Raw genomic sequence first — 27,656 nt, forward strand, 5'->3', positions numbered from 1 at the left:
AGTTATGTAAGCAGCACAAAGCTGCTGATATTAGTCGTATATAAATATATACTCAAGGCTTTAGCTACATTTGTCTTGCTTCATCTACTCTTCTTAATTATTCAACATTGAGCATTCCATCATCTTTATGTGCTTTGTAGGCAAACAGCAGCTTTCAGAATTGCACTAAGCATCAGGGAAGGAGGCAGAATACAAATCTGGCTTTGATCAGGTGAGGAACCAAAAGTCTGAGCTGAAGGAAAAGGACAAAAAAAGGTAACAGAATTATTTACAGGGCAAAGATGGAGAACAGCAGAGGTCACCAGAAGCGAGGTGACACAATGGAACATGGAAGAGCAAAACAGAGGAATTAGTCTACAAAATGGGCAAGGAATAGAAAAAAAATGCAGCAATTTTGCAAAGCAAGAAATCTGCCTCTCTCTGGAAGAGAAGCTGCCCCAAAAGCCAGGAAAGCCAGCCCAGGTAGATTATTCATTAACAAAGTGAGAATAAACTGCGCTGTCATTGATGTCAGTGCTTTGCTTTGAGAGCATTTCCTCTCCCTCACCCAGAGCACAGGAAGCCTCACAATAGCTCACTTCCACTGCCAGTAAAGTCCCAACATGTGCCAAGACTGTTCATTAATGAGCAAACTGAACATCCTCAGCACCATCACAGGGAGCCTCTTAAAGCCAACTCACTCCTTGAGGAGAAATCCAAAGCACAAGGCGGCGATTCGCGTAAATTCCACCAGCAGCACAAAGCAGAGCTGTGCACCACTGGCTGCACACAGCTCCCCACAGGGCTGCTCCACGGCTGCAAGGGCCAGGGGAGCTGACTCACCTCAGTGAGGAGGATGGCCAGCATGTCCTGCCTCTGGAAGCGGATGGCCAGGTGCACCAGGGTGTAGCCCACGTCGAAGGCGGACGGGCGGTTCAGCAGCCGCACCTCGTCCGCCGTCAGCTGCCGGGCGATGTCCCCTCCGGACGACTTGTAGGCTTCCACAGCAGCCAGGTCACCTTCCACGACTCCTGAGGGCACAGAAACAACACACAGCCCGTTTCAGACACCGGGGAGCCATTCTGCAACAAGCCACCTCATCTCACAGCTCACCTGCAGCTGTTCTGTTACAGGCCAAACAACAGATGATGATCAGCTGCATAGCAAGGAACTTGCCAATTTTTTATTATTTTAGGCAGAAGGCTACAAAATATTTACACTTACCTCATCTCAGACCATTTCTATTACCCACACTAGCTGGAAAATGTAAGAGATCAAAAGGCAGCTCAGAAGTGGACCCATGATGAAACACCAGCAGTAACAGACACACGCATTTCATTTAACCAGAGAGGAATAACAGACACACGCATTTCATTTAACCAGAGAGGAAGTAATTTCTTCATAATAAATAGATTAATTTGATTATTTAATCACCAATTACTAGATCATAGAAATAGGATCTATTAAAAGGTTTTTGGCCTAAAAGTTTTATTTTTTTTGATAACAATACAAATGGTATAAAGCATAAATTTTTCTCTTCAGCTCACCATCTCTGCTACTAATGGAGCCTGAGAGTTTCACTCAGGATACTCTATTAAAACTGAATTAAAGAGAAATTAAATACACTGTGTGTACCTTTAAAGCAAGATGAGAGGAACAATGAATGACCCAACATCTTCTAAAGTCCCTGGCAATCTTGATTTATGTCCCATGCTTCCTATCAAGCCCAATCACGCTGAATGCATTCCTCAGCTGCAATTATCAGAATACACCATCAGTAAGATGTGGAGCTGCTAACAGGATCTGTTCCAATATAAGCCTTCCTAAATTTGGAAATTCCTTCAAATATATTCTATTTTAGGTGCGTGGTCCACGAGAGAACAGTGCAGAGCTGAACTGAGGAAACAGAAGTGTCCCTAAAGCCTTCTTTACTGGAGCAGTAAATGGAATCTCACTCCTGAGAAGCAGCTCTTGTTGCAGCAGCTCAAGCAGAGAAGAGCACAGATGACAAATGAGAAAACCCTGTCCCTATTTTCTGCAGCTAAACCTCCTTCCTGAGAGTCAGCAGCTGAGTGGAGGCTGCAGATTGAGACCCAACTCCATCCTTCACTTCATCTGCTCACCAAGACACACAAGCTGATGAACAGGAAAGGTCATCAAACCCAGTCAGGGCAATCACTCCCACTCAGGACATGAAATTAAATTTAAAAAAAGGAAAAAAACACAACACTTTCCACCCCCTCATCCCAAATGAGTAAAAATCCCCTACCAAAATTAAAAAAAACTCCAACACAACAAATTGAAATGGCTGCTAGCAGAGAAGCACAGTAACCACTGGCTTGCTGGTTAATCCAGGATTTAGAAAAGCATTCTTAGCTCAGCCAAAAAGTATCATTTTGAATGCTGAGATTATAAAGCTTTCAGAAGAAACACAGGGGGGAAATGGATTATCAGTGCAAGACATTTCTCTACGAAGTTATCGGCTGTGCTGTGTAAGCTTCCACAGATATCAGTTTGATTATTCAACAGTGGTCTGAAGCAGAGAAGTTCCAAAACAACAGTTCAACTGCAAATTTTAGTCATACAGTATCTACCCACTCATTCCAGAGTCCTAACAGGCCAGGGCAGAAGGAAAAGCACAGAGACAGTGTTTTGCAGTTTTGTGCTGCATGTGTCTGTCTCCTGTAAGGAGGACATTCCTGCTCCCCTCCAGCACTACTCCCTCATTCAGTGCCTGCCTGGGTGTTCTCCCCAGATGAGTTCTATCTGTTTTATTTTATTTTAGCTCTTGCTCTGTAGGAGTCAGAAGTGCCAAGTGTAGGACTTCATTTCCATGCAAGAAACATTTCTGCCACTGATAAGGCAATTCCTCATGGCTGTTGCAATGATCATTCCAACCAAATACTCCAAACTGGTATTTTGTGTGTGTGTGCAGATGTGGATGTGTATCCAGATAACAAATCAAATTTCTCATGACCTGCCCTCTTAAAACAAGTTATACCACAGCTCTGGCAAACCCAAGAATCAAAGGAAAGAAGAAACTTGATAGAAGAGCAAATTCTCTGCTATTTTATGATATCATTATTTTTTTATTGTTACATTAATTTAGGAGAAGCGCCTTGTCAAAGGCCAAAAGGCACATCAGCCCTTTTTGTATTTTAACCACTCCTACTGACACAGGGGAGACTCCTGTCACCACACCTGCACCTTCCACCACATCCCCCAGACAAACACACCAAACACCACCCAAGACTGCCAGGTGGCCATTCTGAGAATCCAAATACACACAACTGAATTTCAAAATCCAAACAAATATCCCTAAAATGATCTTTTGGTGACAGATGATCAGACCCGAATCACATTCCAGTCAGCCTGTCAAGCAGTACATTTTACTACAGCCTACTACTGGGAAATTCATCATTTTAATTGTTCTTCCAGTCCCCCACCCTCAGCTGCTTATTACCACCCCACTCTTCATCAAACCTCAGCAACAACTGAGCTGCAAGGCTGATGCTGAGGTGCTCACAGGAGGTCTGGCAATGCCTTTTTCAAGCACCAATTACTACAAGCTGCAATAAGGACCCAGATCAGTGACATGTGCTCCATGCAGCACTGCCAGTTCTGGAAGTTTATTCCCACATCTTGCAATACTTGACATTCCTCAAAGCCCCATGTCCTAGAATTACTGAAATTGTTATATAAGCTGTCAGTTAAAAAGTACATTTCTAAACTTTGCTGATGAAGTTTAAGCTCAAGATCAAGTAATACATCCAAACCAGGCAAACTGAGTATGTTTTCTAGGCCTTAATTAAAAAAATAAAGAAATGTATTTTTAGTAGTTTAGGTGCAGGGTTGGTGTGCTGCATGACACAAACCAGCGGAGCTACAGGTCACAATGTGACTGTGGGCATGGATACTATCTGGCCATCCTCTGGTTTTTAATCAAAACAGGTTAAAATTACTCTTTATAGCAGGGGGAAGCATCAGGAAGTTTTTGTTTGTCTAGTCCAACTCACTACTGCAGGGCTGATATTCCTTGGGCATTACAAGCCTCCTCGGCCCCTCTGAGCCACAGCAAGAAGTTAACATTTCTCTTTACCTGTTCTACCAAATATCTACTCCATGAAGCCACTTCAGAAGAACAGGGAAAATTCCTGACAGCCCATCAAGTGCCACCCTGCTTACAGTGCCAGTCCATATAATCCAAGGCAGCAGTGAACACAAAACCTAACAGTGACTGATAACAGGCAGACTGTTAGAAACATGAACCAGAAAAAACACAAATCTTGCCCCAGAACTATGAGGTGAATTTGCCTACGTGCACCATGCCTGCAGTTCTCGAATTCAGTATCTCCATGCAGAAACATGAACCAGAAAACACAAATCTTGCCCCAGAACTATGAGGTGAATTTGCCCACGTGCACCATGCCTGCAGTTCTGGAATTCAGTATCACCATGCTAAAATGAGACCTGAATATGCTTGTATTGACAATAGGAGGCACATTCCTACAAAGGCTTTGATTTCTGTGGGATGAGCCAGAGCCTCCAATTCATTAAGTCTATTTAAACAGAGCTCAAAACCCCCACTGTTTATGAGAAATACTACAGAAATATTTACTGATGTTCTAATTCCCAGCATTTCACAACACAGAAGTGCCTCATTACTTACACAAGCAGACTGAAGTGTGTCCTGTGCCAGTTGGATTATTCCCCACTGACACCCACTGCATTCCCCAGACTGGTAAAATGTCAAAAGGGAGAGTGGCACTGGCCTTAAGATTGTTCCCAGAACAGGCAGGAGCCTCCAGGAGCTCAAAGCCTTGTGAGGGCAGAGCCCTGAGTGGCTGCAAGAGCAGCACAAATGCAAACACACCCCAGTGACTCAGTGCCTGACCCACAGCACCACAGCTCTCCTTTACAGGGGACTCCAGAAATGTCCCTTTGCTGCTGCCCCTGAGTGCACCAGTCTGTGGGTACCCCTAAAATTCTGCTTGGCCCCATGTAAAATGTCTGACATCCTAAGGGAGAGGACAGAATGCCATGAGAAAATCCAGTGCAAGTCAGAATTCTGCATTTACAGGTTCAACTGTGCTCCCATTTTGCAATTCAGGCATTTCCTCCCATTGGAAGACTTTCACAGCATCAGGAGCCAAGGGTTTTTTCTTCTTCTAGCAAAGCCCTGCCTCTTAAAAACAGCACAGATCAGACATTTGCAATCTTGGTATATATTAGATGATAGAAATTAAGAAGGGTATTTCAAAAGACTAAATTTTAAAAAATATTAATCACCCAATTACAATTCTTACCATCTTGATACTCCTACAACTTTTACAACTTCCTTCTTTATTAGATGTCAACATTATACTCATATTAAATAAACCAGAATTAGCTGCTAAAACCAAACTATTTCAGCTTAAGGTGCTATTAAGTTTATACTTTAGAACATTTAAATATTTATAGGGTTTAGTGCAGTTACAGAAACCTGGAAAATATGCAAGACAGGCTCACATGCATTTCTAGAAAACCAAGTCCTGTTTTCCCTTAGTGCACTTTTCCTCTGGCTTCAGAACAGCCAGGCAGAAAAATTCCCAAGGAAAATACTACAGCACAGCCTTTATTTACTTCAGTACCTTTCTGATGGTTGTGGGGCACTGCCTGGCACAAGCTGGTAATGCAGGAAGGAAATTCTTTCAGCAGACTGCTGCAGCTGGCACTATCCAGAGAACACCCTGGGATTAGGGATTTCTGGGGTTCAAGGAGGCAGCAATGCCTCCATAACTCTGTTCTTCCATCTGAGCAGACTGCAAAAGGAAACTTTTCATCTTAAAGAGGTCACTGTGCCTCTGTGGGGGACAATGCCTTGAACTGCCTGGCAAGAGAAGGCAAATTGCTCAAAGAGCCAAGTTCTACATTTCAGAAGTCAGAAGTAGAGACAGCTCCTGCTGTAACATAAACCAGATCAGAGACAGAGCACAGAGCCCTGTGCTGCTTCTCTTCTGCCACAGATACAACTGCAAGTGCTCTGTCACAGAGATGCTCTCTCTCATTTACTCATCTAAGGCCTAATCCTCAGATTGGTTTAAGTGCCAGCAAGTGAGAGGCTGATCAACTGACCCACTAAAACCTAATTCTGACACCTGTTAAGAATCTCTTCTCCTCTAACCCAGACTGCTGAGGACCTGTGGCATTTTCTGGAGCTGAGTCAGTCCTCAGGCTCTTCCAACTCTTCACCAGGGGCACATCAGGGGGCCATAAATGAGGTTTTATTGATAGTGACTCACAATTTCATCCAAGGAAGAATTTGTCCTGAAGGACAGATTGCTTTGTAAGCAAATGTGACACACCAACTTATAAAAAAGAGGGTTTGTCTGAAAAACCTTTATGGGCCTTTTCCACACCCTTCTGTTCCTTCTCTTTTTGGATTTCCAGAGCCTCCCCTGTCAGTATTAGTACATAATCAGTAAGTCATAAGTACATAAACAGTAAGTCACTCTCCAGGTAATGACAGAGACAAAAACTTCTGTATCTTAAGATTTTTTTTGATTCTTCAAGCTCAGCACCTTGCATTAGCTAAAAAAAGAAGTAAATACTTCCAAGAAGACATGTACTTAAAACCTGAGCCATTCAATGCATGAGAGCATAAATATTGGTTATTATTTGTTCCATGCAAACAGCTCTTCTCCCCACATACAACCCCTGCAGTATGTTTTGAATGTATCATCACAGGACAAAGCAGCACAGATGTAAGAACAACTGTTTGAACATGGCCTTCTCCCTCTCTAATCTGTCACACCCCTTGTTACTTGCAGAGTTGTACCTTAAAGGGAGGCTGGACAGTGGAAAATCATTAAAGTTAATTATTAAAGTTAACCATCAGTGCTTCTAAGGGAAATTGAAATAACTGGTTTTAACTTGATCATTAATTCAATTATTTGCAGCATAAAATAACACAGTGTTTAAGAAAAGGAGTCAAGAACCAAAGTACAAGGAGTTATGATTTTGTGCCAGGGAGCAAGGCAGGAGAGTTCTCAGTCTCAAAGATGTACACACACAAATGTAAAGCATTTCTGACAGGACAGCTGTACAAGGCACAGAGGACATTACCCAGAGCTCTCCCAGCCAGGTGAGAGCTGTGATCTCACATCACTGGCCCAGCAGCCCAGCCCAGGGGAGCAGGGAGGGAGGCTGGGCTGTCCCACTCCCACCAGGGACTCTTCCCCCCAGGCACAGCCTGGCAGTGAGTGAGAGAGCCCTGCTGCACTTCCCTGAACAGCTCCAGCCCACACTGCCAGCAGCCAGGAGAGGTGCCCAGCCTGCTCCCACCCAGGCACTTCCCACTCCCACTGCACAGCATAAACAAAACCATCGAGGTCCAGCTGTAGCCTGGATGTGACAGGAAGTCAGTCTGAACTCACTACACCAGCAAAGAGAAACAAACCCCCCACAAAAACATCCCCTAACCCAGCTTCACTTCCTGACAGCCAGGAGGGCAGCAAGGGGCACCTGGGATGACCCTGGGTGGCAGTGCCAGCTGAAAGCACCTTGCTCATGCCACCTCCCTCTATGAACACTCAGAGAAGAGGCAGAGGCCCTGCAGGACACAGAGCAGGAGGTGCCTCTGTGTCTCCCAGAGCTGCAGGGCAGCGTGGGACACAGCCCAACAACCCCATGCCAATGTCTGGCCAGGGAGACTCTCCTTGCCCACAGGGCTCCTGAAGGCCTGGGTAACATATCTGGCACTAATTCAAAAATCTAATGCAGAGATAAAGCAGTTGACAAAGGAAAAACTAAGCAGACATAAATAGGAATACTAGGAATGAACATACAGTCCTTTTAAGGATGTACTGCAAAACAAGATTCATCACAGATTGCTCTAAATACTTTGGATTTGTTTAAGAAACACACTCTTAGTGGTTTCTTTCAGAGAGCTGAGAAGGATGTGTGCACCATCCCCACAGGGAGCTCTGGCCTGTGACAGCAATACCCACCTGACCTGAAGCAAGAGAAGAACACACTCTTGCAGCAGGTGACAAACAGGGGGAGCAGAAAGGAAAAGGGGAAGAAATGCAGTTTACTTCTAACCTGGCAGCTCAAGCTCAGGAGCTGCACTCACAACTCAGGAATCCCCAGCAGTGCCCTGCAGCAAACACACTGTGCCAGCACCACTGTCAAAGCCAGCCCTGAAGTGGCAGGAGATGGAAGCTCCAGGGTAACACCCAAGCAAACTCCGGATGCCACAGAGGTTTTACAGGCACAGCCATCCTCATCTTTTGGACTCCTTAAATCCACAGGCAGCTGGAAGCAGCTCCACCAGGCCCCACAGGAACTCCTGATGGCTGCACAGCACATCCTCTAAGTCCCACAGGCCACCAGGACTGCCTGACAGCCTCTGCCACAGGTGCCATAAGTTAGAGAAAAGGTAATAAAGTTTAATTTAAGTGCAGATCAGTTCCCTCCCCTAAGAAATGAGTCACCTTGGACTCCACATTAATCTTGTTCTAAGCCACTATGGTAGCAAACATTGGTGTCATTGCAGAAACCATTTGTAATTCCTCTTTGGAATTTAAACTGGCATTTGGAGGAAGCCAGTAAGTCACACTTACTCCAGTTTCTGCTAGGATTTTAATCAATTTTCACCACATGAATCAGTTTTAAATCTCGTCTTTCTGAGAAAGAATCACCCAACAGATACACTCACTCTGAAAAAAACAAGTCAATAAAAAAAGCAACATTCAAGTACATTTGCTGGCAGAGTTTGAATGGGGGAATACCATTAATCCTTCTGATTTGGAAGGAATACCCTCCATCAAGGAAACTATTCATGCTGAAAGGCAAGAGCTGCACTCATCACATTTTGTCCAGCCTGGATTTGCAAGAACAGAAGCCTTGATGACACATTTACTTACCAAGGTGGGAAAAACATTCATGGATGCCTCCAACAAAACAAAACAAAAACACAGCTCTTCTTAAATCTACTTTATACACATCTCTCCATGTTTCAGCTAAAAAGAACACAGATGTGGAAAAGACTAATCTGATACCTGTTTTTTAATGAAACTTGGCATTCAATTTAAAATCTAGTAAAAAGAATTTTGTACTGGAGTTGAGATGAGAAGAGGGAGTTCAACCAAGCAGCTGTCCTGAAGTATCAGACATTTTCCTTGGTACCTTCTGACAGATAATATCTTCTAAGAGAAAAGAAAATAACCACTCTGCCAAGAATGCCTCCTACTCCTTTAATTGTTATTTTTAACTTCAGGGCTAACTTTAAATGTTAACATTTCAACATCTCTCCTACAAAAGATGGATTCAAAGCTAATGGACCCTCCACAACTGACTGATCTTAAACTTTCACGTTTCAGTCTGAAGTCCTCAAATCCTTGTTAGGCACCATCTGTCAGATGGAGCAGGGTAACACACAAACTCTGGCCATCAATGTTCACAAATTTACTTGGTATTTAACATGAACTTGTCCTGTTTTATAATTTTGTTTGGCTAAGGACTGACAAGTGTTCAGCTCAGCTAAAACTTCCCAGGAGTTCCAGCTGGCAAACAAACAGAACTCACTAAATAACAGTGACCCACTTGATTTCAATGGTAAAAACAGATGCTTTGGGCAAAAATATTCAATTGACAGTTGAACTGGTTTAGGTATGTCACACTAAGATCACAAGCAGAAATTCAGCTTATTGCTTTAATGATTACTGGCTGAACTGGTGTACTTTTGTAGCACAAATACACTGCACAACAGAGACAAGAACAAGAGAGTCCGTGCAACCTCCATCAATCTTCCTAAGGTTATTCCTATTATAATGAGTAATTGGGGGAAATAAATTATCTCTGCAATATGCAAAATGAAAATCTGAGCTGAAGGGCAGATAATTACCAGCTTTGTTTGCTGTTCCTGTGCCCCCACCACCCCTCTCCCCCAGGAGCACAGAGGTGTTTAAGGTAGAGAAGGAAATCCATGAAAGCTTTCAGCAGGCAGCAGTAACAACCAGCACACAACTCCACCTGCATTCTGCTTTTCTCACCAAGATCCCTTCACACCAAATCATTATTGCATTATAAAACTTCTATGAACATGGTTTTGGGTTTTATGTACAACTATATAGTCACAGGCAACATTAAATACTTGCAAACCCACGTTCTTAAATATAAATACAACCCTTCCCACACAGGATAAATCAGAAAGTGTGAAATATTTTAAGTAACATTAGAATACTCAAAAAAAAAATCACGTTTGAAAAACCAAAGGGAAAAAATAGCCAAATATTTAATACAGTTGTTATCAGAATTCAAGATAAATACCCCTGTTAGGCATAGGAACAACCTCCAACAACTGACCATTGGTACTCAATAACTTAAAAAATACCACACAGAATTTCAGCTGCTTCATTTCAGAAGGAAAAAAGGTTGTAAGGAAACTGGAGGTATGAGGAAATACTGAGGCATCTCTTTCCAAAAGGAAGTGAGCATGTCTAACTACTCACACAACACAAAAATAAACTAGAATATTTATTAGCTCAGAGAAACCAAACACAGCATACCCACAAAAACATTTACACCTGATCAAATATGTTAAACAAAGCAGCTCCACTCATTAGCTCTTTGATTACAACAACCATGAAGTGACTTTGTGAAACATTAAGGAACAGCATGAGCCATACTAGTGGAGGCAGAGTTTCAAATGAAGTGTTTTACTCTAAAAATAGTTGCATATTTCAAGTGTTGAAGCTGCTCGTATGCTGGGGCACTGCTTCTGGGAAGCCACAGCACAGGAGTGAACTCACAAGGTCAAAAAGTGCAGAAAACCCTGCTCTCACATGGCTCTGTTCTTTAACAGCACTGCGAGAATTATCCAGCATTTCCTTAGCAAAGCACTAAAATACAAAACAAAATTGGTATTGGAATGTTTTGTGAAGCAGCTGACTTCAAAAATACTTTCAGAAAGCCTGTAAACATTTACAACACAGTATGTGTATTAATACAACATTATTACTTTCAAGGTCAGTATTACACATGCAGTTTCTTGGAGCTACATATTTTGGTGTTATTTTTAACATCTGACAGAGCATCTTGTACTGTTGCAAGCTCTACACTGTTTACAAATACTCCCAAGCTGCAGCTGCTGACTCTACAGAGCATGTCTTGCCATAGCAGAAAGAAAAGTAATTTTAATTATCCATTAATGGCATTTTTTACAGCACTATCTGCACTCGTGTTCTGTAGATTGGCTTTGTAATTTTTCCACCTTTTGACAATTACATGGAACAACAGGATTTGGTTACAAGAATATCCATTTCTACAAAAGGTCAGAAAAGTCCAAGTACACTTGAGAGACACGTCTAACCCTGTTCAGATTATGGATGAACTCCACAGCCTCTCTCAGCAGGTGCTATTTCAGGAACCTCTACATTTGACTTACTTTTTTAAATGGAAACATAGGGATAAAAAAAGCTGGTTTGAAATCAAATGCCAAGTTTCTGTTTTAATTCTTCATTCTCCCAAAATATTTAACCACCAGCACAAGAGCAGAAGGTAGCAGTAAACAACTTACCCACACAAGCATTTAGGAACAGCCAGTCAGTCTTTTTCATTCTATTTTTTATTTGCTTTAGTTTTTTGAAGTCAACTTCAAGCTCCTCCTTACTGCCAACAGCTCCAGCCAATTCAATTCTTTGGAAGTCCATTTTCACATCAGATTCACGTTTGGTTGTTGGTGGAGATCTTCTTTGGCTATTACCACTGCTAGAGCTGCCTCTCCACCGAGCCCTGTCTTGCTCATTTATGATGGAAGAAGCCTCTTCTGTGTCTGCCAGTTCTATTGCTTCGATGTTGTTGGGTCTGGGGTGGTCACACACAACACATTTCCTGGCCTTGGCCCAGTTTTCATATGTACAAACAGAGCAAGTCCAGTGCTGAGCCCTGGTGTTCAGTTTATTCCTGTCATTGTACTCCTCACACGGATCCACGGCGAGAGGAACCGGCCGGGAGCCGGAGCCCGAGGACTGAGGGGACTCCGTGGGGCTCCTGGTCCTGCGCTGGGACAAGCACTGGGTACACCTGATAGCCCTTGGCCAGTTCAAGTACGTGCACATGTGGCACGACCATTTATTTGCACTTTCCATGCTGTAGGATGATTTAACCCTGGGTCTTGCACTGGAATCCGGGCAGATCAAAGGACTGCTCCCTCCTTCAGTGCTCGAAGGATCCCAGTCCCTCCCGATGTCACTGGAGCCACTTTTGAAAGGATCTTCTGTGATAATTGTTCCACTGGGTCTCTGGGCACGACACATGGTGCACTTGATTGCAGAAGGCCAATTCTCATATGTACAATACTCACAGGCCCATTTAATTCCACGCTCTGTCATCGTGCACTCCTTGAAATGAACTGCGGCGAGCAGAAAGCTGAGGGGTCAGAACACACCATCAGTACACAGAGCCAGCAAAGGAGCTGTTCAAAACAACAAATGAAGGAGATTTAACCCCGTGGATATAAAAATCAGGCTGGCCTAACAGGCAGTCTTTTTTATTTGATATTATTACAACGTCTAAGGGGAGTAAAATCACTACCGGCATTTACATGCAAAATTTGGGATTTATTAGTGCAAAAATGAGTCCTACATTTCTGAAACTCTTCAAATTTGCAATTCCCAACAAATTCAGAATACTCATTAAGCACTGAGAATACTGGGGAAATGACCAGGACAGCTACAGAAACAAGTTATAAATATTAAATTATCAAAATAAAATTCAGTATGAATCCAGCAGTACAAGAAAAGGAACACAAAGTCTACGTCCTGTAACAGACCTCACAGGATTTGGAAGGACAGAGTGTATCAGGTGGGCAGTTACACAGTGAGTAAGCACTTCTGTCAGAAAAGGAGGCTGTTGGAATTTATATTAAATACTTACAATATGAAAATTTTAGAAATGTGTTTAACCAAGACTAGGTCTTGACTGGACATCACCCGTACCAGTGGTGTTACAAAGTGAAAATGCCACTTGAAAGCAAGCACAAGCTGTGTGTTGGCAGGCTAAGAGAGAATTTTCATGCTACAAATTCAGATTTCAACTCAATTCTAACTCACTTTTTCTCTAATGAAGAGGGGATTCTGTCTTCATGCTGGCTCAGACCTTTTCTTCAGATTGCCAAATATGAAGGATGAGACTAAGCAGATAACTATTCCTGTAAACAAAATGAAAACAGACTCATTACACGTTTCCTACTGGACCTGAGTAACCAGAAAGTTAATTATTAAATGCCACACCTATTCTAATCCCAATTTACTCAGTTAAACCCAGTCATGACCTGCTGAGGCCATGAGAGACTGGTTAAAATACACCAATATTTATTAAAAAACAGTGGCTACACAAGCGGTCAATCTGCTGAAGTAAAAGAAGTAAATCCAAGCAACAAGTTCACACCAAAACATCCCTGAACACTCTCACTGCAATCTGAAACTTTGGATGGGGAAGGCAGAAAAAGCTTTGTGTAGGGCATAATAGAGGGAAAGGGTGAGGCAGGTAGATAAAGGACACACAGACAAACACACACAGCATTTCCTCCCTTACCCCAGAATAGCTATCCAGCATGAAAAACTCAACACAGTGCTGCTTTTAAGAAGGCAAAACTCATTAAATACAAACTTGTCACATCACTTGACTGACACTTATTTATCATATTGCCACTCTCTCAGCTAACAAAACCACCCAGAGCCTAGGAAACTAAAACTCACAACAGGATTAAATTCAAAACTAGACCTAAACCTAAAAATCAGTTAATACCTGCTCCCCAGTTAGCCAGTGTTTTATGAGTTAGTACATTCTCCACTGAAATACCTTCACACACACCTTGCTCTATCAAGGCACAGCTGAACCTTCCACTGAAACTTGCCAGCCTTACTCCTACTCTCTGCTGCTGAGGACTCCAGCACTGACCATGGGTTTTTTCCAAGAGCTCAAGTGATCTATTGAGCAGATCAGGTGGCTGCATGAATGAGGGGCTATCGCATGGCTGGGCCAGAGGAGAGGGCAGCACTATCCTTTTCCATAGCAATCCATATTTATGCTGCATGGAAGCCCAGGAGCAATCAGGAACACAGAAAGCTCTCTCATAAAGCTCAGGTTCCACAGTACTGCTCTGAACAGCCTGCAGAGCACTTCACTCCCACCTCTACATTATAAAACTGTGTCACACTGAGGAATGTGCTGAAAAGGCAATCACATTTCCTGCTGCTTCCCCTCCACCACTCCTGACAGATGTCCATGCTCATTTATAATGGGGAAAAAAGGAGCTGGATCATACCAGGTGCCCCATATCTGTGACAAAGCAAGTGAAAAATGCATATATACAGGAGAATATACATACACAGGAGAATACAGTAAGTGAACAATACATATATACAGGAGAATACAAAGTTAATTTAATTTTACTAAAGGTGACTTTCCAAGGAAGACTTGGGAATTTTAAGGAAAAAAGTTTCTTTACTCTGCCAAAGCGCCTCCTATACGAGTACACTAGACACTAGATTTATCTATTCCATTTGGTCAAAGCTTTTCCCTCAATTCCCAAAATAAGGCTTTTAATTACTTTCTTAATAAGCTTCTTCTCTCTAGAAACAGTAGAGGTTTTTAGGAATTAATGTTTTGCAGTTAGAAACACGGGAGAGTTGAACAGGGTTTTCAGAACAGAGAAGGCAGGAGCACACTGCCCATGCACCTGCCCACGGCCACCAACAGATTGTGACACCAAGGACCACCAGAAGTGGCTGTCCCAATACTCCAATGCTTGAGAATAATTCCTTCTGAAGGATAAGTTGGTTTGGTTGCAGTAGCTGATGCTTCCCATCAAATCTATATACAGTCTGTGATGGGTATGTGTAACTGTAAATGGTTTCTTTCCCTGCCCTGGTTTGTAAGGCCTTAAATAAAACAGTTCCCACTGCAGACAAATCCCAACCCACATTTGGGATGGGCATGAAAACAAGATATCATCTGTTTTAGTGATATTAAGACTGGGAAAGGAGATTGCAGCTCAAATTGGAAAGCAGCTGGTTGCAAAAACAATCTAAGCAAGTACTGAGATACTGCTCAGGAAAGAAAACAGCTCAGGACATCCCACCTTACAGGAAAGCTTTCATCCATATCACAAGATCAGCTTTTTAGCTGCAATTAACTTTGGTGCCACTAAAAAGCAGATGCTCTCAGACATAATTCTTAGAGAGGATGAGTATGTGCAGCTCTGAAAGCCTGAGATATGAGCTCACCACCTCTGAACACAAGGCCTCGGGTTATTATGAAGTAAAGAACATAAAAAGGCTCAACAGAGCAACACAATTTCTCTTCCTTGACAGCTCTGCCACCACCAAGTACAGTGAGGAAATTCAGCATTGGGGTTTTTTTACTGTTTTTTACTTGATCTGACCTCCAATTCTACCCACCACAGTAGTTCCCACACGTGGGTCTGGTGGGAGCAGAGCTGGAGGTCACAGACACCAGACCCATCCAATTTATTTACATCAGGAATGCAGTGACAGGACAAGGGGAAATGGCTTCACATTGAAAGGGAGTAGGTTTAGACTGGGTACCAAGAATAAATTGTTCCCTATGAGGGTGGGAAGGCCCTGGCAATGTGTGGAACCCAGGCTGCCCCTGGATCCCTGGAAGTGGCCAAGGGGCTTGGAGCACCAGGGACAGTGCAAGGTGTCCCCACCCATGGCAGGGGATTGGAACAGGATGAGCTTTAAGGTCCCTTCCAACTCAGACCATCCTGTGACTCTATGATTTACTGATGATACAGCATCACCATCCAGCCACAGCAGTTTGAAGCTCATTACATTTTTTCCCAATTACTTCTTTGACTCTGTTTTCATGTCAACTTGTTATTTTGGATTCCTCCCAGAGGAGCAGCTGAATCACAGAGCGCCTCCTCTGACAGAGAAATAGCAACACAGTGACTGTGGAGTGCAGGTGCATGCCTTTATGTCCAAAAAGCACCAGCAGACAAGAAACTAAAACCCACAAAACTTCAAACAAATTCCAGTTGATCAGTTTAGACAGTGTGCTGTGTATCTTCTGGACATACTTGTAGAGTAACTCAATACACTGAAGAGAAAAATACATTAAGTTCTGTATAAAGAACAAAAAAACAAATCAAAACCTTATCAGATCACCCTTTTACTACATGTAGTCAGTTGTAAAAGGTGACCTAGAATAGCTTTTTTTTTTTTGCTTTGCTTCTATTTTTAAGAACATTCTTCTTTTTGGGTGCACAGGAAAACACCAAACAGCTCACACAAACTGGGAAGAAACAAAGAAGGTCTCAAATACCACTTTTATGACAGATACACTACACTCCCTCAATTTAATTATTCTCTGTGTCCAGAAGTTGTTTTTCCTTTGGCTCAAACAAGGAACAATATGGAGCTCCACTTCATTAAAGCCCTCCCAGCACACAGGCCAGATGCTGATTTAGACCAGTCCACAGCACAGATTTCTGCTGGGATGGTGCTGGCATCTGTGCTGGCTGAAACCTTACATAATCACACCAATCAAACCACTGCTCCCACCTCCAATTCATTTGGTTCATGCCTATGGATTTTCAAATCAAACTGCTTTGTGTTTACAGGCAAAAGGGAGCCAAGGTGCCAGCTCCAGCCTTCAGCAAGGCTTGCAAGGGGAATCAAGAACCACCTCCTTCCCCCCCTGTGCCTCTCACAGCCTGCTCCAAAAAGAAAGGCAGGCTGCTTTCTTTACTTTAAAAACACTAAAGCAACGTTTCACATGAACACAATAAGCAAAAGTACCTTTTTCTGAAAGAAAGGGATCTCTATAACCAAATGCAGAATCTATTTATTCAGCACTTCAGGAGTATAGAAGTAAAACCTTTCACAAATCCTAGCCTTAATTTTCCAAGGTGGACATTTACTGACTTTCTTCTCTTACCTTACCAAACTTACTCTGCCTTCAGCTATTTGCTCTTCCTCAATAGCTCAGTACAAGCCTCCACAGATCAGTATATTAAAAGCAGAAAGCTTCAACCTGGGCTCCTGCAGTTTGATGGGAATGAACAATAAGCTCCCCATTGTCATCTCCTCAAATTAATTTTAATAAAATTAAGAACCCTGCCCCTGTCAATGGAACAAACAGATCAGATCAGCACTTAATCTGGAAGCTTTGCAGTAGTATCTATGTATTATAACAAAGAATGGAAAGATTACTGTGAAGCCACAAACATAGAAGCATTTTGTGCATTAGCCCAAACACACTGAAGCAAGGAATTTAACAAACAAGCCCAGTTTGCTTTGGGTGTTAGGGCAGTTCTTTAAAAAGGCAATGTCACTGTCATCTCAACAAAAGAGCACTGGAATGATTTTCTGCAAGCTGCTCTCCGAGGTGGGGGTGTTACATAGGAAATGTTGATTTCCTTACTGAACACCAGCTGGCTGAGCAGTGCCTACAGCAGGAGCTGGACCCAGGCTGCAGCAGCCCCAGAATGCAGAAACCCAGAAACCTCCCCAGCAAACAGACACCAGCAGGGCTGGGAGCTCTGCCTGCACCATCCTCCCACCCTCAGGGCTGCCCCCAACACACCTGGACCCCTCTGCTCTCCCAGGAGGGGAGCTGGGACCAGGCTGCTGTCTCAGAGAAGCATCACCCACCTCAGACTGGCACAAATCTCAATTCCATTAAACACCCAATCACTCCCATGCACATCACAACACAATTTATAAACTACAGCACTAATGGTGCATGAGAAAAAAAACCCTGTAAATAGTCACACAGTTGCAATGAAAATATTTTCAATCTAGCATGGTAAGTGACTTCTAACATTTTCTTCAGTTCTGACAGCCCAGATCACCAAAAATACTCCTCACTGCAGATTTTTAGGTACGACCTGCCTCACTACCTTAAACTTTTGTAAGTGGGGAATGAGTTAAAATCCAGGCAACTTCAGCTCTCACATAGAAACACATGGCAAGAAACACAGTTCTCTTAACCAAAAAAAGCAAGAAAGTAAGAATTAACTTCTGAACACATTCAGAAGTCTGTTCACTGGGTGAATTCAGATGGGTTTCATTTACTTAAAATTAATAAAAAATTGTTTTCATTCTGCTTTACGGATTCGTGTCTCATTTCAAAGCTTTTTAAATCTCCTTTATTAGGTATTTATGGTATTCAGAAAAATTACGCTGATTTTGCTTCAGCTTTCTTTTCAATATTCTGTTCACACTTCCAACCCAACTGCTGACTTTTCATAAGCACAAGAATTTATATGCAGCTTTCATGCAAGAGGATGTCCAATTCTGCTAATGCTCCATGCACTAAGAATGAAAACATCTGGGAGGTTTCTGATCTTTGGAGACATCTGAAATACAAGACTGACAATGAACTTTAGGTTTACAACTTAATGTAAACAGATGTGTCTGCAAAAGCTGGAAATTCATTACAGAATTAACAGATATTTGAGAATAGTAAACATTTTCTCTTTCTGCTGTCTTTATTTTTATTTTAATGTTTATCTCTTGAAGCATTTCTGTGCTCTTAGCCACTACAGTTAACCCTCTTGTGTAATTTGCATGGTGCAAGTTTGCATTTTATTCATTACTCATCTCAAACGGGTCAAACTCCATCCAGCTCTATTATACTTGTGACTAAAAGATAGGGAAACCTTAACTGCTGAAAATAATCTATAAAACCCAGTAGCAGCAGCTTGCAGATCAGTGCCCTTTCTTTGTCAGGGCTGTTCTTTTGTTTTGTTTTAAGCTCAATTAAAAGTGAATGAGTGTCCAGATGAGATGTTACTGCACGTTAGGATGGACTAAATACGACTGCTTAGAAACCATTTGGGCAAACAAGGGTAAGCAGTTTAACTGTTACATAATGCACAGCATCTCCCACACAATACTAATCAAAAGCCAAGCAAAATTACTTAAAATAATGAGCTATGATAGAAGATTTGCATAAATACAGCCAGCGGCATTTAATGAATTTGACCATGAACAGCAACAGATGAATACTGACTTAAGATCTACAGTAACAAACATACACAATAAAACAACAGAACTGTTAAAATTGCTTTTTTTAAAAGGCATTAGCCTTGGACAAAGTACAGAAGTTGAACAAGATGTTTCTTTATAAAAAGTGAGGTCAAATCCAAAAACAGTTTATCTGTGTTTAGGCTGTGCCTCAAACACCAGACCCATTTTTGTTTAGCTCTCAGCCATCCTCGCACACCAGGAGGAAAACCAGATGTCAGGCTCTGACTGCAAACACACTGTGCAGTCAGACATCAAACCCTGAGACACTTCAACCTGGCCAAGGGCAGGAACATCACACCCAGACTTGAACATTTTCTTGTCATTATCTGTGGGATCTCAGCGCCTCAGGACGGAGGTGCAGAGTGACCGAGACCACCCTTGGGGGGCTCGGGAGTCCTGGGATGTTGCCAGAAGTGTCTGGTGGCTGGACTTTGATCCTGCACGGGAGACGACACCTGTATGAGGATGGGAGGGTTTCACTGGGTGAATGGTGAAGGGATAGGTTAATTAGAGTGTTGTGGTGGTGTGCTGTAATGTCCCATTTTGGCCTTCCAGGTCATTCCCCCAGGTGTGCCTGTACCTCTCTCCCTTCCCCCTTGCCCCCATGCTGAGTGAGTCCTGTCAATCAGGCTGAACATTCCAGCAAGGCCTCGTGTGGTTGGTCAAGTTCAAAGGATGCCCCTATGCCCAGGGGTCATTGGCCTGTCTGGGTGTCAACTTCCCCTGAGACCCTGCCCCTCTCACCTGGTTGGTGCTCACCTGTACCTCCCCTCCCCCTGTCCCTGAGCTTAAAAGGTGATCAGACCATGCGGTCTGCGTTCTGTTGGAGCAGGTCCTCACGTGCAGACCTCTGTAACCATGGAATAAACCTCTGGACATTAAACCCTCCAGCAGAATCCTCTCCTTTTTCTCTTCACCATCGCCTGAAGCCATTCCTCTTGAGGTAAACGGGGTTCCTAACAAGCCTGGACTTGTTCAGTGCCCAGCTGCAACCACCAGCAAGCCAAGGTATCTCTGGGGTGATACATCGCGGAGCCTTTAACCAATAGAGTGTAAGACACAGGGTTTAGGATTTCTGTACAGGGGGCTCTAAAGAAGTAAGATGGAAGAATTGGGGCGTGTCCTGTTCTTCTTCTTCTTCTCCTTGGCCTCCATCTTCTGTGGTGATGGTGGCACTTTGGGATTGGTTATTACTAAAAGTGCACTAGTCAATAAGGGTAAAAGGTATTGGGGAAAAATGATAAATATTGTATAGATAATTTTGAGTATAAAGATAGGTGACCGCCCCGGGGGCTCTCAGTGTGCCCATGGCTGGCTGCTGTGCAGACCTCTGCTGGGCCAAGAGAAAATCTTTTAGATAAACAATTAATGAACACCGAGACCGAGAAAAGATCTGAAGCCTCTTCTCGTCCTTTGCAGCGCGGGCTGCCCAAGGCCACCCCGGGCCTTTCCAGGTCACCCAAACAGCCCAGAAGCCGACAATGATCCCCTGGAGCTCCTCAGCGCTGGCTGCCCACAAATCACTGCAGGGCTGCACAGGCAGGCACCGTGGGGAGGGGGAAAAGCACCTGGCTGCCAAGGAAACAGGGACACACACGCTCAGCACCCACCAGGGCACTTGGCTGCCAATTCACCACAAGGCACACTCACACACGGCCAAGGACTGCCTTTGGTAAAGGATTTGCTGCTGGAATCCACTTCAGGTAAGTCCCAGCTCGGGTGAGCCAAACAAACCACACTCATTCTATCCAGTTCTTCCCAAGATGCTGGCAAGGCAGCAAAGTATCAGACAGAGGCGAAAAGAAAAAATAGTAGCAAAATGCCATTATCACAGCACACAAAGTGCACTAGTGTGGATGCTGCTGCTTACCACAGTGCAAAGAACTAATGTTAAATACCACAGGAAAAACAAACCCAAACTCCTTCTAAAGACACTGACACCAGTTTGGTTTTTTTTTTAATCACCTTTTTTTAACCATATGATTAGTAATCTGTTTCATATCTCTGAGTTAATCACTGCAGGGTACTCTGCACTCCTGGAAAGTTGCAGAGTAGCAGCTCTAAAACAGTAATAGCAGGTTCTGGAGTGGGAGTAAGTTTCTACTAAAGGCAACACTGAACAACCTTCTTTAAATAATCCTTTTTTAAAGCCATGAGGTGACATTTCTTTTTATCCCTGCACAGCTAAACAGTAATGGGGAGGTCAAAAATAAAAAAGTAACTAGTCCAGCAGCCCATGCGAGCCCTTCAGCAAGACAAAAATGAGCTCAGCAGGCACCCAGTAAGGGGAAGCCTCTGCAGGTAAAACCTGAAGCCAGTGGCCCATCTGTCAGAGGGTGTCAGTGACAGCAAAGCCCAGGACAGAACACTCCTGACTCCCCAGGCACTGAGAACCAGCACAACCCAAGGCAGATCATCAACACCTCCTGAACCCAGGAGCTGCAGACTGAGGCTGTTCCAGGGGAGTCCTGAAATAACAGCAAGGAATAAACATGCCAGCTGTCTGCACAGATCCCTGCTCACATACTGGGAAGAGGATTGGAGACTCAAGGAATACTTACAAGGCCATCAGCCACCAGTCAAGTTCTCACAGTGCACTTATGGTCCCAACAACCACAAAAAAAGAATCTCTCATAAACCAACAATCATCAAACAAACTTCCTATTTTTTTTGCTGGAATTATGCACATTTATGAGATTGATGACAGACATTTTTCTTTCCAGATAATCAACTGACTGCACCAAGAACCACAGAGCTTTTAAATGAGTGGACCTATAAAAGTGTGTGTAAATTCAAAGTCACAAAAAGATTACTGAGCAAAATAGCTCTAATACACTGAAAAAAAACCCCAAAAAAACAATAACAACTAACCAAAGAAAAAACACATCACTCAAGTTTATTTTTCCTTCTAGTCACAGAAATCACAGTTCTAACAGTTTTCTTTAGCTCAGGAACCCCACTCCTGAATATGTAGAAGTTACCAAGAAAACAAACATACCCTACTGAAGTTTCTTAATGCCCACAAACTCCTCAGTAACCCCAACTTTCTCTGTTTTATTAAAAACAGCTTCTCAGGACCAGATGCTAAATCAAAGTGCAGTCAAAGAGCCACATGGAGGATTTTGAAACCTGAAGATTTGATTGCAGGAGTAATGGCAAACAGAACCCAAATAAAACAAAGCAGCACCGTGCCCTGGCTCCTGGCACAGCAGGAGGAGAAGCTGCAGCCTCCTGGCCCAGCAGCCACAGCTCAGACACAAATCCCACATCACAGCCCCATCTCCATGTGCCAAGGCAGACACAAGTCCATCCTTCCAGCCCCACGTTCCCTGGACAGCAGCTTGCATGGATATTTTCACTTTGTACCTTGTTCTCAGCACTACAGGTATTTTCAGCTCAGTTCTGAAAAGATCTTAAATCCTGTGTCATCTCCAGTAGTAAAAACAGTTCTTAATTTAAAATTTGCAAGCCATTCTTAGGAAGGAAAAAAAGGAATCCAACTTAGTAGACCACAATAAAAATAAACAAACAAACACAACAACAGGTGTTCATCCAGCCTTTTCTAGCTCTTCCTAGCCCACTTCTCTCAACAGCTGAGACAACTGCTCTCCTTCTTGGTACATCTGTCATTTACACAGTGATGTAAAGGCAGATTATTATTATTATTATTAATGCAGGAAAAGTGCAGGATATTACCCAATTGTCCTTCAGCCATCCAGGCACCAAGTACAGAGTATCAAGCTGTAAAAATGGACAAGAGCTGTGCATTCTTCATGTCAGTGCTACTCAGGGAAAATCCCAAAATCCAGTCTTTTCTAGCTCTTCCTAGCCCACTTCTTTCACCAGCTGAGACAACTGCTCTCCTTCTTGGTACATCTGTCATTTACACAGTGATCTAAATGCAGATTATTATTATTATTATTATTATTATTATTATTGCAGAAAAAGTGCAGATTATTATCCAATTGTCCTTCAGCCATCCAGGCACCAAGTACAGAGTACCAGGCTATAAAAAAGGACAAGAGCTGTGCATTCTTCATGTCAGTGCTACTCAGGAAAAATCCCAGCACCAATCATGTCAGCAGGAGCAGACCCTGGGGTGCAGCATCACAGGGATGCCCCCCTTTGGTTTCTCAGCAGTGGAGAGAAGGTGCAGTGCCCTGTTGACCTGTTGACAACAAACCATGCAGTAGTATCCTTGCCTTAAGAACAAGCAGAACAGATTCCATCAAGACAAACCCAAATAACCAAAGGGAAAAATGCCAACTTCATTACATCTGCTGTGCAGCAGAAAATGCAAAAGGGCTGCAAACGTGGCTGCTTCCTAGGCAAGATGCTGTGCACACACCAGTCACCAGCAATGCTTCCACTGTGTTACCTGCACAAAATCTCCTGTTCCTTCTGCTTTCTTGAACCAGGGACTCCTCAGCCCCTCTTGAAGAGAGTTCCCTCCTCAAACACCACTGCCCTCACTCCTGCTCCATCCCCTCCACACCTCTCCTCTCCCTGGCCTACACCAAAGGGGAGTTTCTGCATCAATGGCACATCAGCAGAGGAAAATTAAGTTGTTTTGAAAAATGCCAGGTGGACAAAGCTCCAGTTTGAGTACAGAGCTCCTGAACACCTGCCTATGCCACGAAAGAAGGAAAAACAAAATCATAAATATTATTATAGATTATCACTCTCTTAGTGTGACAGTTGTTCTTTTAAAGCATGCTGATAGACCCCAAAGTAGTAATTATTAATCCTGCACCTCAAGAAAGCTCCAAAAAAATTAACTACACAGAGCAGCAGTGCTCCAGGCACTGCTGATGTAAAAATGAGCACAGTCACAATCCTGTGCAAGCTGAAGCAATGACAGCTACATAAGAAATGCTATGAAAAGTACCAGCAAAGTGTCTGGATCCCAAATGCTTGAAATCTTAATTTGAAGACAAATGGTTTTAAGGTGTAATAAATTCCATTCAACTGACATGACAAAGTTGCAATTATCCATGTTACTAAACTGATTTTACCAAGCTATTCCATCTGACAAGGCAAATGGCAAACTCTTCAGCAGCTGTGTTGAAAAAAATTATCTTTTCAACTCTGCCTTGTTTCCCTCCTCACACATAGTACTATTTTTAAAAAAAAATTAAGAACTCCGTTACAGCTAAGCCAGCCATTTTCAGCTGCCAAACTAAAGTTTAGTTCCATTTTAGTACCAGGAGACTGTGGATCATAATCCATCTAGTTAAACTGAGGATTACTTGTTGACATCAATTTTGAACAGCCCAAAATAACCCAGTCTTCAAATTTTGGGGGGAGGAAAGGGCATGAGATTATGAAGAGAACTGGCAGGAGCAGTTTAAATGCTTTGCTGTGATTAGCAGGGAGCACATCACCACAGGGAATGGACTGATCTGAAGTTGTGCTAGAACTGATATGGCAAAGAGAAGCTGGAAAGAGAAATATTAACACCCAACTCAATACCACACCAAGGAGCCTGTAAATCTCACTTTAAAGAGCCTGAGAGAACATTTGATTATTTGATTGACTGCATTAAAAATAACCTCCCATTCAATCAGTAAAGTATTTCCTACTTACACTTCTGGCTTATTTACAGATCCTTCTTGCAAAGGGCAGCAAAGATGGGTGGGAATTCCTGTCCCCGAGGAATTTACAGGTCAAACAACACACAATGAGAACGGCCACACGCAGAGCTAGACATGTCCCCTTGACCCATTCTGAGCTGCAATTAGTCCCCAGTTAAAGTCACGCTCCTGTGATGAACCCCGTTGATGCCTTTGTGCCACTCAGCATTCCAATTACATTAATATTTGTAATTATACTTCTGAGAGAATGCTAATAGCCACAGCTCCTCAGGAACAGATGACAGTGCCACCAGTGTCACCCCCACCTGCCTGCCTTTGCTTAAGCAGCAGAAGCAAAGTAAAGGCAGCAATTTCTTTTTCCTTCCAAGAGAACTACACCACATAATTAGAGTTTCACAAATGCAACGCATCCAAAGGCTTCATTCTCTTTGAATGCTGTGACAGACTCAAAGCAGAGTGATCCCTCACATATGACATGCCAGCCTCCACATGCTGAAACACCAGCTCAGCTTGGCCTTCAGAGGGAGGGCAGCAAGAGTTCCAGAACACCTCCTGCTGCTCACCTGTCCCCCCCCGTCTGAGTAACTACTGAGAAAGGGGAGGGAAAATAAATAAGCCTCACAAATCTCTTCTGTGAGACCGCTAAGCAGATGGAAAAACAAAACTGATTACAACAGATCTCTCCTGAACCACTGTTAAAAGGTTCTGCTCGCAACAGAGTGAGCTCTGAGGAGAGAAAGAGGGAGTTACTACACACACAGAAGACATCTCACCTTTCAATTTTTGCCCAAACAAACGCATCAAAGCACTAAGCTCACATGCCAGCCCCACCACTTGTGACACGGCAGGCAGCTGGTGAGCAGAGACTGTTCAAGCACAGCACAGAGCCCGCCAAACAACGTTTGTTTACCACACCAACCCCCAAGAATTCCAGAAAAAGTTGTCATTATTGCCACGGCTGACAGTCACCGTGGCAGCAGAAAGTTCTCAGCAGCCGGGCAGTGCCAGCCGTGCGGGACACCGGGATCCAGCTCCTCCATCATTTATTTCTGCCACCCGCCGCTCCCGAGGGAGCCGAGCCCGCCGTGGGGACAGGCTGATCCTGTCACTCCCAAGGAAGGACTCACAGACACATCCGAAGGACTCACAGACACATCCATGACCTCCGCAGACGAGTTTATCTTATCCTGCCAGGAAGCTGCTGCAGTCTGGGACGGGGAAGGCAGACAGGCAGGCGCTGGCAGCGTGGATTACCAAGGTCTGCCTCGCTCCTTAATTCAACTTTCCTAATTTTTCTTTGGACTTCGCTTCCCAAAGAACGAGCTCGATTTTGAAACACTTCTCACGCCGTACTTCTGATGAAGCATCGACCATAGGTGATCACAGAATGAATCACGGAGTGGGTTTGGGCTGGAAGGGACCTTAAAGATCATCTTGTTCCAACCCCCTGCCATGGCAGGGACACCTTCCACTATCCCAAACCCTGTCCATTCTGTCTTGGACACTTCCAAGGATGGGACAGGCAATACCATGGAAGTTCTGCTACCCAAAATGCACAGACACATCCCATCATCCCATCACCTACTCCAGCACGCGTGCAGATCCACACAGGCACATCCGAGCACCGACAGAATCAGAGCTGGAGGGTGGGCAGAAGTGGGAGGGAGGCAGCACAGGCATGATCTCACCAGGCACACTGAGGCACCACAGCCCGGGGTCCGGAGCAGCAGCCACGGGAGAAAAAATCCGAGTTTCCTGCCTTTGTAGAGAGGCTGTGCCAGCCTGCCTGCCCTCAGCAAGCCGTTCCACGCGGGACACCGAGCGCAGCGGGATCCGGGGCCGCGCCGGAGGCGCCTCCTCACAGCCCCCCCGACCCCGCAGCGGGTCCCCGCTCGGCCCCGGCTCAGCTCGCCCCCGCGCCCCCTCGTCCTGCAGCGCTGCCCGAGGAGGGCACTGAGAGCACAGGGGCTTTACCTCTCCGCCGGGATCCGTCCCTCAGTCCCTCAGGAACACGCTCGGAGCACTGGGAGCCGCCTGCGCCCCGCGCCGCCCCCCCCCCCTCCCGCGCTCCCCCCCCGCTCACGACATGGTCTCTCCCGAGGCGCCGCGGCTGCCGCGGCCGCGGGCGCTCCCACTCGGCGCGGCGGGGGGGGGGGAGGCTCTGCCCGCGCTCCTCTAATGGCGGCGGCCGGAGCGGCCCAAAGCAAAATAAACCCCCGCACGGCCGAGCAGCACGTCAGCGCGGCCTGCCGCCCTGCGCGCCGCCCATTGGCTGGGCCCGCTCCTGCCTTCCGCCAATCGGCGGGCGGCTCTTTGCGCAGAGCGGTGATGTCATCGGTGCCGCGGGGTGCCGCGCGCAGGGCGGGCGCCAGGGGGCGCCTCCCGTTCCGGCCCTTCGGAGCGGGGCCCTCGGGGCTGTTCCCGGCTATTCGGGCTCTTCCCGGCTATTCGGGCTATTCCCGGCTGGCCCTGCACGGCCCCCGAGCCCCTCGGCACCCCGCCACCTTCCCCCAGCCAAACATGCGCCTGGGTTGCCGGAGATAACGCGCAGAGCGTTGTGGTGTGGAGGCGAGAGCATCCCCCCACGCACGCCGTGGTACGGGGTATATAGACATCGGGGGTTCCTGAGGGAGTAATCCCTGAAAAAACCTCCTTGTGATGGCACATGGCCGGGCAGCAGGCGTGGGGAACAGCGGTTTGTGGATCTCAGAGTCTCTGAGGTTGGAAAAGAACATCCAGTTGGTCTCAGAACATCCAGTCCAACCTTATCCCCAATCCCCACCTTGTCCCAGCCCTGAGTGCCACATCCAGCCATTCCTTGGACGCCTCCAGGGATGGGCACTCCCAACCTCCCTGGGCAGCCCCTTCAATGTCAAATCACCCTTTCTATGAATAAATTCCTCCTGATGTCCTCATGAACCTCCACTGGCTGCAGCTTAAGGCCCTGTCCTCTTGTTTCTTATCAGCACTTGGGAAATATTTCACCATGGAGCACGAAAGGAATTAATGGGAATCCAGAGTCCACCAGGTGCCATGG

The 27,656-nt window shown here is 44.6% G+C and overlaps 1 protein-coding gene across 4 annotated transcripts in view; it reads right to left on the bottom strand.

Annotated features, from left to right (window-relative positions):
- ZRANB1 (zinc finger RANBP2-type containing 1) overlaps positions 1–26,679 on the bottom strand; it is a 46,385-nt gene extending 19,706 nt beyond the window's left edge. The window contains exons 1-4 of one of the 4 annotated variants that reach the window (XM_063163023.1): positions 26,594–26,679; positions 13,074–13,171; positions 11,540–12,390; positions 823–1,010 (exon numbers count right to left, since the gene is read on the bottom strand). In XM_063163023.1, coding sequence (XP_063019093.1) covers positions 823–1,010; positions 11,540–12,353 — 1,002 coding nt within the window. In that variant the 5' untranslated portion in view covers positions 12,354–12,390; positions 13,074–13,171; positions 26,594–26,679. Of the gene's footprint in view, positions 1–822; positions 1,011–11,539; positions 12,437–13,073; positions 13,172–13,836; positions 13,875–26,593 lie in introns of those variants that run through there. The other 3 variants (XM_063163025.1, XM_063163024.1, XM_063163026.1) reach the window with 3 other exon arrangements.
- Between the last annotated feature and the right edge of the window lie 977 nt (positions 26,680–27,656).

This window comes from Melospiza melodia, chromosome 9 (genome assembly GCF_035770615.1).
Source record: "Melospiza melodia melodia isolate bMelMel2 chromosome 9, bMelMel2.pri, whole genome shotgun sequence".
Lineage (NCBI taxonomy): Eukaryota > Metazoa > Chordata > Aves > Passeriformes > Passerellidae > Melospiza > Melospiza melodia.